This window comes from Thunnus albacares, chromosome 5, assembly GCF_914725855.1.
Source record: "Thunnus albacares chromosome 5, fThuAlb1.1, whole genome shotgun sequence".
Classification (NCBI taxonomy): Eukaryota; Metazoa; Chordata; class Actinopteri; order Scombriformes; family Scombridae; genus Thunnus; species Thunnus albacares.
Window position 1 is genome coordinate 26,057,932 of NC_058110.1, and position 16,189 is coordinate 26,074,120.

The 16,189-nt window shown below is 44.6% G+C and overlaps 1 protein-coding gene across 1 annotated transcript in view; it reads left to right on the forward strand.

The window, feature by feature from the left end:
- Positions 1-16,189, forward strand: part of camta1a (calmodulin binding transcription activator 1a) — a 158,614-nt gene that overhangs the window by 96,413 nt on the left and 46,012 nt on the right. The window contains exon 3 of the mRNA XM_044351738.1: positions 1,654-1,725. Coding sequence (XP_044207673.1) covers positions 1,654-1,725 — 72 coding nt within the window. The remainder of the gene's footprint in view (positions 1-1,653; positions 1,726-16,189) is intronic.

A 16,189-nucleotide genomic window follows, 5' to 3' on the forward strand; every position in this document is an offset into this window, starting at 1 on the left:
GGAAAGTCTGTATGCTTTCACTATCTCAAACACTCACACACAGAGTTAGGTAGTGTTGAAATCAATTCACAATAGATGTGATTGGAACAATGGAACACCTGGAGAAATAGTTGAGGCTCATGTTAATGTTGTTGTTATTGAATTGGTCACAGGATGTCTGTATGTGTGAATGTGAGGAACACACACACAGCCACACGCATACATGTTTGTGCATTTGTGTGATGTGTTTGTTTTTTTAGCTATGTAATGTGTCTCTCATCATATGCCCAGCCTGCGTAGCTGTGCTGTGGTGCTCTGGTATAATTAATCAGACGGTTTGATGTTGGCAAATGAGTGTTTATACAGACTGACTTCTTCTGCGGGCCCTGCTCTTTTTAACTAGGTTTTAGTTAAACAAGACAAGCACATAACACACTTCAAGGTGCCTATTTATCACACGGTCCTCCAAGCTATGTAGCCCAGCGTCCTCATGCCCTGCCACCCTCCTTCCCTCTTCCCTTCACCCACTCCTGCCCCCTCCTTACCGCCTACCCATTCACATCTACAGTGCCCCAGGAAACCCGCCTTAACTTATTGAACACGCACAGCTGAATAATGAAGCTGTGCCAGTATGTGTGCGTGCATGTCTGTGAGTGTTAGAGTAGGTGTGAGTCCACAGGCGCATTTGTGCATGCACACCCTGACTAATAGTGTACATGTATGTATCACCCCAGCTGTGATTTCTCCTGATTTCTAAACAAACAGCTATATCAAAGTGGATTGGAGTGAAGCTCACTCCTCCCAACCTGCTTGTTTGATTTATTCCTGTAAGAGCAAAGCTTCCTGTCTTAAGAGCAATTCACCCTACCCTCACCTTTCACAAATATTGTATCGCGCAAAATCACAGCCTGTCTCCTAGTTTGTAAGGGAAGGGGGAGAGTGGAGTGCTGTAGACTCTTGTTGCTGCTGTAAACAAGCAAAAGCAGGCTAGCCATCCCTCTGGGTCCCCTGAAAGCTGTGGGTCTCCCAGAGAAGAATTGAGGAGTAGAGAGGATGGGAAGAGGATAAGTGCAGCCCTGCTCCTGTTCCTCGCTGACGGTGCTTCGCTGCGTTTGCCTCTGCTGCCGGCTGGTGAAAAATGTCTCCTGGCCCCTCTGCCAGATACCGGGAGGCGTTATCAGCCCTGCCTAGCTCTCTCCACGGTAACGAGCCCCCAGGCACAGTATTATCTGTTTACGATAAGGATATTAATAACACTGTGCTTTAGTTATGTGCTGGGGTGCCCTGAGGGGTGATGGAGGAGGGGGTGGAGTAAGGAGCACGTGAATCATTCTGTCAGGGGCTCTCTCCAAACAGGACAGGTTAAGAGTGGAAGACAGGGAAGGAAAGGAGGGAAGGAGTCATATGGTGGGACATTGCTGAGGTGTTCACTGGTTAACCCCATCCACTTTCTCCCTCTAGGTCACTGTCTTTGTTTCCAAGAACAATAGCTTGACCATCTGCCAGCAGGTCCGTGTGGGAGTTATCCTAAGGAGGGAAGGGGTTAGGGGTTAAAAGGTCACAGCTGTCATGGTCAGCAGAGAGGTCAGCCTATTGTCTGTACTTTACTGTAGTGTAATGTCCTCTTTCTCTGTCCCTCTTTCTCTCTTGCTCTACTGTCTCACTCCCTTCCAGTGTCTGTATGGCTGCTACGTCCACTCCTCCATCATCCCCACCTTCCACCGTAGGTGCTACTGGCTGCTCCAGGTAAGAACTCTTCTTCTCCTCTATAGTTCGCCACACTTTAGTTTCATTCTCAAACTCCCCCGGCCTATCCACAGGAACTTGAATGAGTTGCATGATATCAGTGTCCATTTAACCAAAGCATTTTCCTTTGACAGCTGGCAGGCAGACATCAACCTATCCACCCACCGCCTCCCTCTCTCTCCTCTCTTTTCTCTACCCCGCCTCCATTTCCCTTATCTTTCCCAGTCATTCACTTTTCTGATGGCATTGCCCATACACGCCGTCCAGCATGAGGACGGTATCTCAGTCTGCTAAAAGCTTTGCCATCTCCCCTGTCTAACAGCTGCAGTGATGGGCAGTAAAAGCATGATGGAAGAGGTTCCCTGTACAGTATAGTGTGCTTACAGTGGGTCGTCAAGTCCGCAGGCTGAGAGTGGTTGTAAATAGTAGTCCTTTGATCACCTCCCCAATACATCTCATCATTCTCGTTTAGCATGGCAGCCATTATTGTCGGAAGGTGCCTGATACGTACAACCATTCACACACACACAATTTTAAAGAAGTATAAAGCACACACAGAGAATAAGGAGATGTGGAGCTTCTGCTATTTTGCCTGCTTGCCTGTCTGTCTGTCTGTTGGTCTGTTTGTCTATAGTTCAATGTCTTAAATATATTCCAGTATATATAAAACCATGTGGACAAAAAGCATCTTTGGGATAAATACACTTTGTCAAGTGTATTTCCTGAAGACAAGAAATGTCGAGTCACAACATCCCTGCTGTACTGAGTAGACCCAGAAGACAAATCCATTTGTCGTCTAACCAACCACAATGTCTGTTAGCAAAACAGAAGAGAAGACTGGCTGGGAAAAGACAAAAGAGAAAAATTGGCCTCAACAATGCTTAAATACTAAGACACTCTCTCTCTCTCTCTCTCTCTCTCTCTCTCTCTCTCTCTCTCTCTCTCTTTCTCTCTCTCTCTCTCTCTCTCTCTCTCTCTCTCTCTCTCTCTCATTCATTCTCTTTCATTGTTGGCTATGTGTCAAACGCTGTAATAAAAACACTAGCAGACAAAAACCATGTCACTTCTGCATTCAATCAGCAACGCCACTCAGGTTATTTCCACTTATAAACTGTGTTTTCTACAGGATTAGAAATATTATCCACAAGTATAAAGCCCATGCATTCTATCCTTGAAATGTTCAGGAACATTTCCTGCATAGGGTCACGCTAGCCTTGCCAATGCTTTCATGAGTGATTTGATAACTAAGAAACAATACAAGTTCTTTTGTTTGCAGACAAGCTCCTTTTTTCAAGAATGGCTGGAAACTGGACAGATTCAGTCCACCACATACACACATCTGGCCTCGCCCCATCTTCTTCTGCTGTTGAGTTTTATGGCAGTTGGCATCCATAAGTGTTGCATACTGCCATCTGCTGGACTGCCCCTTGCCCCATCTATTCCGGCGTTGCCATGGCATGTGTGAAAAGGTGCAAGACGGAATGTTCCTGAATGTAGCTTCAGGCGTGAATAGTGAAAATCACTAGTGGTGCCTGAAAAGTTATCCCAGTAATTTAGTGGGAACTATGTGTGAAAGAGGCGTAAGTAACATGGGAACCAATTGAATATTGTTATATGGAATATATCATTCTGATTTGGGGAATAACACAAGGGTATATGATCTGAATTGGAAGATTGGAATGATAGGATAGGAAGCTCTTGTCTTGGTGGGAAAGTATATAATTTTTAATCTTCTTCCATTTGCAAACTGTAAGGGAAATCTTGTGTTGGTTTTCTGGAATCATGGTGTGGTGTGTACATTAGGAGCTTGTTTAAGTCATATTCCAGCTTAACAGAGTACAACTGGGGAATGAAACTTAACCACAGATCCAGGTAGAGACAGACCAAAGCTACACTTGACACATGCAGAAAAATACAAGGACACATGCAGACATTCAGAAACACGTGTACACATTGCACAGAGAGCAAGTAATGCAGAGAGATTGGGTCACATGGGGTCACTCGCTTTTTAAAACTACACCTTCATTTTCACCCTCTGCCAGTTTCAGGATACTCATACATCAACACTCATCAAACTTTGAGGAGTTCACTGACTCAACTTTTCTTTCCTGTTACCGCAGAGCATCAGCCAAGAACAACTGGTTAGTGAATCCTTGGCTTTCACCTCTCCTTCACTTCACTCACACTGCTCAGTATATCTCTTCACATGACTCACAAGGCCCTGGTGTGCAGCTAACACATCCACTCATTCAAAAAAAGAAAAAGTACCTTATGCCGCCCAAGAAAAAACATTTATTTACAACCAAGTATTTTCTTTGGCACTGAGCATGCCTGGAACCGCAGATTTACATCTCTTTTCAGGCAGTTTACTGCAGACCATCTGTGCTGACAGGAAATCACAAAAACGATGACAGCAGAGGTAAAAGATTACACCATTTCAGTCCATATCTCTGCATATGCAGATAGACCTTCAGCACCTCTGTGTCTTCAAGCCACTTTTAGTAAGACAACTGACTGTCCTGGTTCCAGCGGACTCTCTCATTCTCTCGCTCTTTCTCTGTCTTTTTTTCCACCTTTCTCCAGTCTCTGAACCCTCTATCCCTGACTCCCTGTGTACCATTTGCTGTGTCCATATGAGATTTGCAGTCAGTAGTCTGTCAACAGCAGAGCAGCAAGGAGACTGGAGCTCCCAGAGCGGCAACAGGGAAAGGTCACCAGTGAGTGAAAAATGTAAATATTCAGCCATCCAGCGGCCACAGTCACGGAGAGACAGGGATGAAAATAACTCCTATTACACAGCACAGACAGGGAGGGAACACAGAGGACAGAGAGGGTAGAGACAGCCTGTGAATGAGAGAAAGAGTGAGATAATAATAATAAATAATATTAATACATTTCATTTATACCGCACTTTTCATTCATAGTGAAACTCAAAGTGCTACAGTATTAACAACATAGAACACACAATATAAAGAAAATAGTAATAAGAGTTAAGATGAAAAAGTCTTCCTGAATAGAAAGGTTTTTAGGCCTTTTTTTAAAAATAGTTTAGGCTCTGTGCTGCCCTCAGATGGTTAGGAAGGCTGTTCCACAAGCGTGGTACAACAGAGCAGAAGGCTCGATCCCCCATGGTGCGGAGCTTAGTATTGGATGCCCGGAGGAGTAAGCTGCTGGCAGATCTGACGGTGCGGGTGAAGGTTTGTGGTATAATCAGTTCCTGTAGGTAGGGAGGTACATGTCCATGGATGGATTTGTATGTGAGTAGCAAGACTTTGTAGTCAATCCTGAAAGAGACAGGGAGCCAGTGCAATGAAAACAGAATTGGTGTTATATGTTCGTGTTTTCACATTCTCATCAGGACCCTGGCAGCGCTGTTCTGAATGTACTGGAACTTCTGGATGCCCCTGCCAGGGATCCCTGTGAAGCATGCATTGCAGTAGTCCAATCTTGAGGAGATAAAGGCATGGACAAGTTTCTCTGCATCTGAACAGGTTAGAAACAGGAGTTTGGAGATGGTTTTTGTGATGGTAGAAAGAGGTTTTGCATAGATGTCTTATATGGTCATCAAAAGTCAGCTAAGGGTCAAACCTAGTACCCAGATTACTGACTGAGGAGGAAAGGGGTATGTGCTGGCTGTCAAAGGTGAGATGAGGTATGAGGGATGACTGAATCTGGTGTGGGGTGCCAGTAAGGAGAGTTTCAGTTTTGCTGCTGTTTAACTGGACAAAATTTGTGCTCATCCAGGCTTTTATCTTCTTAAGACAGGTGCTGAGGCATGACATGGCTGCAGAAGGGTTTGGGGCAGTTTTGATATACAGCCGGGTATCATCAGCATAGCAATGAAAATACGTCCCATGGTAAAAAGGATGGGGCTGAGAACAGATCCTTGTGGAAGACTACAGGTGACAGGGAGTGATCTAGACCTGCATCCTCGCAATGAGACATACTCAGTCCTACCAGAAAGGTAGGATTGAAAGCATTTAAATGCAGAGTCTGACAGTCCAATGGTGGTGTGGTGGTGCTCTAAGAGGATAGTGTCATCCACATTGTCAAATGCAGCACTCAGGTCAAGGAGAATCAGGAGAGAAAGGGATCCTGCATCAGCTGCCATAAGCAGGTCATTCACAACCCTGAGCAGAGCTGTTTCAGTGCTGTGTGGTGAACAAAATCTTGATTGTCCAAATAGGTTGTTGCGTTTAAGGTGGTCCTGAAGCTCAGAAGCAACCACCTTCTCCAATACCTTGGACAGGAAAGGGAGATGGAGATAGGTCTGTAGCTGGCAAGAACTTCTGGGTCCATGGTTGGCTTCTTGAGGACAGGTGGATGACTGTGACCTTGAGGGCAGATAGAACACTACTAGTCTGAAGAGACAGATTGACAGTTTGGGTGATCAGGGGGCTGAGAAAGGGGATGTATGATTTGAGCAGAGCTGTGGGAATGGGTACAGGGTTTCATCTTCCTGAGGATTTCTTCAAAGTGGCTCTGCTTGACGCCAGTAAAATTGAGTTGAGACAGCGAACTCCCAGACAGAGGGTCGATGACAGGAGAAGGCAGAGAAGAAGAGCTGGACATCAGAGAGTGGATGTTGTTGACCTTGGCTCTGGAAAAAGTCAATGAAGCTTTTACATCACTCTTCTGTAGCCTCAATTTGGGAAGATGATTGTAGTTTCAGGAGATGATTTATGGTGGAAGAAAGATGCTTAAGGTTGCCAGAAGTGTAGAGTGTAGAGTGTAGAGGAATAGAAGTGTGACCGAGCATCTTTAAGGGACTTTGAGTAAGTCCTTTGATGTTCATGGAAGGCCAGTTTATGGACAGTGAGCCGAGATTGTCTGAAGTGTTGTTCCAGGACACATTCAACTGTTTTTATCTCCCACAGGTCATGAGTGAACCAGGGAGCAGAGTGTGAAAAATTGACCTCACACTTTTTGACAGGGGCATGAAGATCAAAAACACTGCTCAGAGATGTATTGTAGAGTGCCACTAGTTCATCCACTGATGCAGAAGCTTGGCAGGTGATGTTCTGGAGGTCCATAGTCACTATGTCTGGGTCAGTGCTTTTCTAGTTCTGAAAAAGCATTTGACGCTTAGGTTTAGTAGGGAGTGACAATAATGTCAAATCCATTGAGACCACCTTGTGGTCAGACACACCTAGATCTTAGACCTGTAGGTTATTGATGGAAGTGGAGTCACTGATGACCAGGTCAAGTGTGTGCCCCCTGGTGTGAGCAGGGACATCAAGATGTAACTGTAGCCAGGAGGGCAGGCCTCATTAAGCAAAGAGTAGTCCACTGTTTTACGCCAGGTTTTAGTTAGGCACATGAAATTAAGCCCCTTGCCCAATATAGGGTCATGGAGGAGGGGGGATTTATTAGTGAGAGATTGTGTATTTAAATGTTCCATGGTGGCAGGAGACAGAGCTGAGGATGGAAGTCTCTGCAAACTCCAGAGTACACTGTGATCCACTCCATATTTTGCATCTCACCTGGTATAGGGTAGTCTTGCAATGTTTTCAACGGTGACACCCAAGTTTGTTTTGCTTCTGTGTTCCACATTGAAACCATGGTACAAGCCTGTATGGATGTAACGGGGTCTGTTTCTTAAAATCCCAAACTCTTGGCAGCGGGTTAAAAACCCCTTGTTGATATAATTAGGAAGCTACGTGAACTCCATAGCTGTGTGGAGGTGTAGGACAACATAATTCAAGCAGTTGTGTCATTTGGGCAGAATGGCAGCACACAGTTAAAGTCACACAGTGGAGATTGTTACAGCAAGAATGAGGGGTGCTCCAGTTGAAGAAAAACTCCAGTCACTAGAATCCATCAGTGACAGCACATCTTTGAGTGATTTCTGTGCCGAGAGTGCAGGGGAACCAGACGGGACTTTGTGGCACACCTGAGCCAGCAGGCTGGAGGAAGAGACAGCCACTGTCCTCTGGAGAAAACAGATCCCAGTAGAGCAGGTAGGAAGCACTTTACATTGAATAATTCAAAATCCGTAAATCCCAGAAGAGAAGCTAGGCAGTACTTTACTTAAGTTAATCCAAAATCTACCAGTTCGATAGAACATATTTCAACTCAGGGAGCGATCAAAACACGCAGACAGAAAACAGAAAAACATAAAAAAGCTTGAGACAACTTTTAAAAAGTTAGACTTAAAAAAAGCACTGAAGGGAGAGCTGGAGAGACAGATTTAAAGATTTGAAGCAAAAAAAAAAAAAAAACACACAGCAGGATGAGTGAAAAGGGGGGGAAAGGACAGTGTGTGTATATGTGTGTATTTTTGGATATGTGTGTGACAGTGCAAGAAAACCAGAAAGAGAAAGACAGACAGAGTGAGGTTTGTGAAAGGTCTTCTAGGGAGGGGGGGTTTAGCCTGTGGGTGTGTGCCTCTTTATCCACTCTTTATCCACTCTTTATTGAGTCAAAGCCTGGGTAATGAGACAGGGGACAGGAATGAAGACCTGTGAGGGGGGTCTCTCTCTCACTCCATTCATTTTCTTTTGTTCTTTTCACCTCTCACTCTCAATCTGCTCATCCCCGCCACAGCACCTCTACCTCTCTATGGCATTAGACTACTTTAAAATGTCTGGCCCATCCCCACAAATGGCTGAGACTGAAGAAAGTGCCACCGCAGTTATCTGGGGTTGCAAACAATGAATCCAAATTGCTGCTGAGACAGAGAGCTGCCCAGAGCAGGCTGTGTGGTTTGTCACTCAAAAAAAGTTCCCATTTCAGTGGATTTGGTAAAAAAAGGGGGGGTGGGGGGCTCTGTGTTATACCATGGTATATTTTCAATAATACCAACAAAAAAACACATTCACATACAGTAGTGCACAAGTCATCATAAACATCATAACATCATGTATTCACCATTTAAATGCTTTCAGTTATAGTTTAAATAAATGTGAATAACCTCATCTTTAAAGGCATACCTGTATGAGTTTAGTACTACACACAGTCTTTCCAGCCTCAAGTTGTCATGACACACACACACAGACACACACACACACACACCGACAGACACACACTCATTGACACAAAGGATCTCGCCTGGTGGCACTGATTGATTCTATCGCTTCGTGTCCCCTTCTCTTGTTTAGTGCTAATCGAATGTAATTCCCCGCTTGCGCCTCTCCATCAAATCAGACAGTGGAGTTTGCGCTGGCCGGCAGGGGCATAGAGGTGGGGATAATTATGATATTAATACAGAGGGGGTCTGAGGGGAAACTTCATTTGTCCTGCTGCCTGCCATGAACACAGAGAGGGGTCAATAGCCTCTCCCGCTTTTCCTACTTTAAAGAGGAGGAGAGAGGGATGAGATAATGAAATGACTACTAAGGCAGGAGGGAATGCTGACGACCTTGTTTCTTCACAGCTATCACTTTCTCCCTCATACCTTCCTCAGCTTAGGCCACTGTGCTCTAGTCTCTGTCTCACATGAATACATTATTAATATCACTATTCAGTGCAGTTACATTTTTCTTATTACATTAGTCCTTCAGACTATAATGACTTTGGAACCACTTGAATTAGTGTTATGTGGGAAAATGAGTTGTCACTGTTGTCCCTGTGATCATTCCAGCACTATTAGACAGTATTTCAGTAATTTTAATTTATGGAATAATTCAAAGGTTACTTAATTGGACAGGCAGACTGATAACTGTAAAGAGAACCCTGAGCAGCGTAGGCTCTGTGCTGTTTCTTGGCGCTGTCCGTGGTGCTGAAACCTACTCTATTCTAACTGATCACCACATCAGAGGCTTTTATTTTTTACTTTTTTTTCGTCTTTGTTTTTTTTGGGGGGGGGGGGGGGGGGGCTGTGTTGATTTATCAAAAAACATCCAGAGCCTTTGAACTCCCATGCTACTCTCCTCTCATAACAGGCCCACCAATTTCCAAAGATCAGTACACCTGGCCAATGCTGTCAGCAGATCATGTGCAGGACCCAACACACGTACTCATCATGCCTGACGTCTCGACACCAGTCAAGGCAGAGACTTCTCTCTCTCTCTCTATCTATCTAATTGAACGGGAAAAGTTGAGTAGCTCCTCTGCTGTGGTGATCCGTCATAGGTCGGATGTGCAAGCAGGATACAGTAGCTACAGACCCAGAGCGTACATGCCTGGAGGCTAAAGGCAGACAGATGGATTCTTTATCCATCTTTATCTACCAGAGTCCTCTATTCATTCGGATCAGTTTAGTTGCCTCTGTGTTGAGCACTGGGAGACAGGTGCCGGATTCAGAGTGGCTCAGGTGATGTGTGATGACGAAGCAGAGCTGTCAGGTCCAGATTCACATCAGATGCGTCCAGACTATGCAAGGCTACATAATGAATATTTCACAGAGATAAATCATGGATGAGCCTGGGCACCGTTCAGTTGATTTCACTGAGAGGGTAGAGAGGCAGGAAAACCTGGCGAGGGTTTGACTGGCTGTCTACAACCTCAGGGCAAACGGAGGCAGTAGAAATATAATTGCCTTTAGCTATGCAGGCTGTTGTTTGTATCAAATGGAAATGCACCTCTACAGAGTACGAGATCAGATCTACAGTATATCAATATGACTTCACCACCTGTTCAACTCAAAACCTCAACACTGGACTGGCAGGAGACAGGATGGCAGTATCTGCAATGTGATTGTGTGTCTGTATATCTGTCAGCAGGTGCACACGCTTGTCTTTGTGTGAGTGTGTGTGTGTTTGTGTGTGTGTGTGTGTGTGCTGTGCCATCCTGTTTCTGTGCTATGGAGGGAGACCATGGTGCTCTCGGCAGCATGCTGCTGCTGGCAGGCCCCCACTCTCTCTGCCATGAGGAGAACAGCTGCTTCACAAGCATGTTGGGGTGTGAGCCATGTCCCCGTGGCTCCCCTCATCTCCTTCGCTTCTCCTCCTCCTTGTGTGCAATCACACAGACACATGCATCTGACATTAACCCTCTCCATCCTCTACTCATAAACATTCAAATATGACCCTCTCATTGCTAACACTTCTTTTCTTCGATTCCTTTGAACACTTCTGCCACCCTCTGTTTCCACTCAGAAAGAAAATATAGTTAGTTGGTCTCTGCCCAAAACAGTGACACTGGGGCTTCTGACCTCTAAACAAATTGAAGGTTACTCTGGTGCTTAATTAATGGCCCCTACTGGAGCGTTCTCTCCCCATACGATGAAAGAGAGTAGAAGTTTAGCTAAACCCCAGAGGCACACAGAGCTTCCACTCCTCCTGGCAGACTGATCTGTTCCTCGGTGCCTGCGACCTTTTCTCTAGGCCCGTCGCCTAGCCCACCAGCACGGCCAATTATCACAAATCCCCCGCCGCATTTGTCTTGCCATTTTCACTCTGCGGCCAAAGAGGCGTGCGTGGCCATAGACTCATGCAGCCTCCTAACCAGCCTGAGCCCAGACGGAGAAACAGAGGCCCACAACAGGTATGTGGTGCTTAAATAATTCAGTTATCCTGAAAGGTTAAGGCTCTGCCAGTAAGGCGAATTGACATTCATCTTGCTCCAGAGTCACGCGCCCCATTTTCAGAAGGAGCAGCCATCGACATGTTTACATTTTGTAACTTCCAAGATTGTTATTGACTCCAATATTTTACATGTTACTCTACCATTCCTGCTGTCTGTTCACTGGCTAGCTCAAAAGAGCACAGAGAACTGTCTCACTAAGAAGCGCAAGAGACAAATTTCCCCCGCTGATAACGTGAGCTTTGAGATTAAAGTCGCTCTAACTGTGTAAGCGATTAAGGATTGCAACAAACCATGATCCTGATTTGATATTACCCTATACATTATACTTGATGAGCTTTTTCTTTCAGCAGTCTTTTGCTGCCTCTCCCATATTAGACAATAAGAGTACCTGTTTATAGCATCGAGAACCAGGTTTATTTGTGTTTACTTCCTGCCTGTGTGTGTTAGAAAGCAGAGGAGATCAATGGCTCTACACTTAGTCTGTGTTCGGTGCTGTGCCAATCTATGTCCCCACTCATGTCAAGCCACGTTCTGCCCGTGTCACTATGCAGGCTCAGGCGTGATGGCAGAAGCATGCGCGCATCTCCCAGCTTCCCAGAGAACACTGGTCACAGCTAATGACCAGAACTGTCCGATTTGTCCTGCCCTGATTACTCCTCTGAGCCCCAATTAGCCGTGGATGAGGGCTGACATCCCGACACGATCACTTGGACATGTCATAGAGGGAAAGATGAGACAGGGACGGAAAGGATAGTGGTAAGGGGGAAGACAGAGAAAGTGTGTGTTTAAGTTAAAGAGGAGCAGAGCAAAGTGTCTGCATGAAAGTTGTTGTAATATGGGGCCTGAGTCATTCACTCTGCTTTCAGTCAGATATCGATCAATCTCTCGCTTTAACCAGCTAGCACTCATCAACATACAAACCAACAGCTCTGATTGCAATTTCTATAATTGGCAATTTTCATTGTGAAAATCTGTCTATCTGAGGGTGTTAGCTGCATCTGGTCTCAGGCAGGCTGATTTCTCTGTGGGTTAGGGATGTTGATACTAAGGACTGTTTGTGGAAAAGATATAAGATAAAGATAAAGCACTGGGCCAATGTGGTTGAATCAATTTACTAGTTGAAGTGAATAGTGAAGTTCTGGGAGCCTCAAAGCTATTTTATTATGGATAAAAACATTGTCAATAACAACCTCTGTTATGAACATTGTTTTCATCTGTGTATCTTCCCTTTTTCTTTTCTTTTCTGTATTGCATTCTGTTCTGGTCTGACCCCCCCATCACACCATTCTATCTGCCTTTATTTCTCTTTGCCACCATGTCTCCCCAGGATTGCTGAGCTTTCTCCCCTCTGCAAGTTTTGAGAGAATATCTCTTTTTTTTTGGCTTGCTCTCATTCTTTCTCAGTAGGGGGTAGTGGAAAAGTAACTACAAGGGCACATAAAGCCTTCAGAGTCAAACCAGACTTCTTTTAGTCTTTTTTGATCTGGATAGATGTCATATTGAGCACACACGCACACATACACCCTTCAGTGGGATGACTCTGCTCCTATCTCTGTCTGCTCACCCATCTCAAAACTCACCCACGCAAACCTGAGAAGACACAGAGATTGAGAGGAGGAGGGAGGAGGAGGAGAGAGAAAAGGGTAGGAGAGGAGGAATGGCAGGAGGGAAGGAAACAAGAGGTGGGAGGGGTGGAGGTGCTTTGAGAATGGGGGATTAGAGATAGAAGATTAGAGGTAGAAGATGATATCATTTGGTAGAGATGAGCAGGAGCAAACGAGCAGTGCAAATCACCCGGCGTTAACAAGCTGCCTCGTAAATTACTGCAGCCGAGTGTGTGCTTGAAGCTGGATCTGGATAGGGCTGCATAGTGCAAGGGAGGCATAACACTTGTCTTAACAGTATTTACTGCCCCCTCCCAATTTATTTGGTTGTCTCCCATTGCCCCAGAGCCCAATATTGGCCCCCTGTGGATGCATCAGAGGATGTTTCCTTATAAATAGTGGGAGGCTGTAGTCAGCCTGAGTGCCCTATCTGTGGCCCATTCTAATCCTTATACAGACAGCAAACAATAGACTCCCCTCTTCTCGTACCCCAACAGGGGAGCGCGCATCCACAAAACACAAAAGGAATATGACTTCCCCAGTGGCCCCATCAGAAAACACAAATTTGACAGGCTGTTCCTCATCTCCCTGTAGAGTTTAAAATGTTTAATTCCTAAACTGTAGCAAAGCAGGAATAGGGAGTTGTTAAATGATATGAATTAATATCTCTATTTTATAATAATTAATATTTCAATGAAATGAGATTTAGCTTTTTTTTTTTTTCTTGGTGTGCTAAAATTCCTTAAACTATTTAAACAAATCCAGCAGGGATTGCAGCAATTCAGTTTCAAATGTGTGTGTAAACCTGCAGCCTGTTCTCCTGGGGAGGCAGCCCAAGAGAGAGTGAGGACAGACAGAGTCAGGGATATAAATGGCAGTGAGTTGGTCTCTCTCTTCTTGTGCTCTTAGGGGGTAAAGGAGGGTAGAGTAGAGGGAGGAATATACATTTCTATTTTAGCCAGATATATATATATATATATATATATATATATATATGTAAATATGTAAATATATATATATATACATATATATATATATATATAATGTTTTTCTGTAATGGAGCCTCCCAAAGTAGTAACTGGAGTGACAACATCTTGAATCTTGAAGCTCAGCAGCAGGAGAATGACTTTCATTGGCTGGATTCTAAATATTGCATGACTTCCTGATGGCAGTGTGCTGTCTGAGGCGCTGTCTGGCCTGGTATTAACCTGTCCAGATAAATCAGCCGTTTACCAAACTCTGTTCCTCTATCCAAAGTACCGTTCTCTCCTCTCTTTCCTCAGTTTCCTTTTCTTCCTGTGACCCTTCACCTGTTTCTCATGCACCATTTCTGCTTCTGGACCACTTACTATGGTGCAACCCACTTTGTGTGTGTACAGTGTGTATTCATGGAGTTACTCTGTGGTCCTCTGCCAAGGCCCCTAATGTCATATGCAGCCTGGCAGGTGACAAATAGTTTTTTAATTGCTTGCACCAGGAAAATCATTAGTCTCTTCCCTTTCCTTGGTGGGACCAGGCAGGACGTGTGCGCAATAATAATAGCCTCAGTCCCGTTTCCCGCTTCCCGCCTGCTATTTTTAGACCAGGTATTTTAAGGGCCCTTCACTGTGTATGTGTGTGTGAGTATGTATGTGTGTGTGTGTGTGTGTGTGTGTGTATGTATATATATATATATACATACATATTTATATTCATGATAGTGTGTGTGTGTGTGTGTGTGTGTGGTCCAGGTATTCCGTGTGTGTGTGTGTGTATACATATTTAAATTTATGATAGTGTGTGCGTGTGGTCCAGGTATTCTGTGTGTGTGTGTGTGTGTGTGTGTGTGTGTGTGTGTGTGTGTGTGTGTGCATATGCAAGTGTGTGTGTTAGCCCACTGTAAGGGTGGGCTAAATGGTCCAGGGGTGCTTTTCCTTGCTTGTGAAGGGGAGAGTGTGTTTGTCAACCCTGTTCTTGCCTCATGAGAGTTTTTCTCATTGCTGTTGCTATTCCCCAGCCCCTGGGAGCATGCTGTTTGTCTCTGTGTATGTGTGTTTGTGTGTGTGTGTGTGTGTGTGTGTGTGTGTGTGTGTGTGTGTGTGTGTATGTACCTCTGTGTCTGGCAGGCTCTGGCCTTGGCCATTGTGCTGTAGTGCATTACTGTAGCAATCCACCGACACAGCGGCCAGCCAGATGAAGCCGTCCAGTTTATGGAGCAACCTGCAAACTCCAGCTGCTTTTGGTTGGGATTGTGCTTAGTGGTGAGATATAGTATTGATTTTCTCTCCTCGGTGCCCTTGCCATTCCTGCGTAGATATGCACCAGTGCTCAGCATCCATTCACTGAGAGAGGGGAGAGGGGGGGGAGAGAGTAGAGGATGATGTTTATGTGACGATACTGACCCCATTCGTTCACATGGAAAAGGCGTGGAACGTGAGGTGGCTAGACGGCAGAGGAGAATTGAGTTTACAAGGCTCAGATTGCAAGATGAACTCTGAATTTGATTTCAATGTTATACAAGCATTTGTTATTATATATCTTGGCGTCTGAGGGTGTTTGTGTGTCTGCATGATTGTATAGGTCTATTACACATGTGGGATTGCGTGCAAGGGTGTGTGTGCACATGTGTGTGTTAGCAAGCAATCTGAATCTGTGCTGTTGATGTTTGCCTGCATTTTTTTTTTTAGAAATTTTCTTGGTTTGAATTCCAGTGGGAAGCCATGTTCAACACTGTTCCAAAGCTGCCCAGATCCCACTCTCCCTCCACTCCCTGCCCTCCCTCCCTCCTACCCTCTTTTTCTTTAACAACATAGTAAAATCAAATACACGGTCAGTCTTTATTTGAAAAAAGTTTGTGGAACCCCCTAGCCGCACTGCAGTGGTTCAAGTAATGTAAGAGTCTCATTACACAAAACATTTCATATATAAATGATATAACTTAAAAATCTTATTAAGTATTGTATTAAAATGTTAGTGTGTGACCTTTCTGTGAATTTTAAGTCTGGTGCTTATAAAATGTTTAAGCAATGAAAACTGAATTGAACCTTCTAGACTGTGAGTGTTAATGATACCTTTGGGTGTGAAGTACATCAAACATCATGTCCTTGTCTGACACACACACGTACACACACCAGCTTCACAAAACCATTAAACTTTCTGCTAAAGTTTGCACCAAGAAAATGTATTGCAAACAGCGTCAACAATAGTCCCCGTTCAGACTATTCAGTCCCCTCGTCACTTTTCCTGCTCAACATTCCTTCTAGCAGGGATTTGTTTTTTCATGCCTGTCAAATGTATGATTAGTAATGATTAAGTCTATAGCTGACTGAAGAATTAAATGTGTGTCCTGTAGGTGAGTTGATAGCCGCACATCCCCATATATCTTAATGTAATGTGTAAGGGTCTAATGTCTG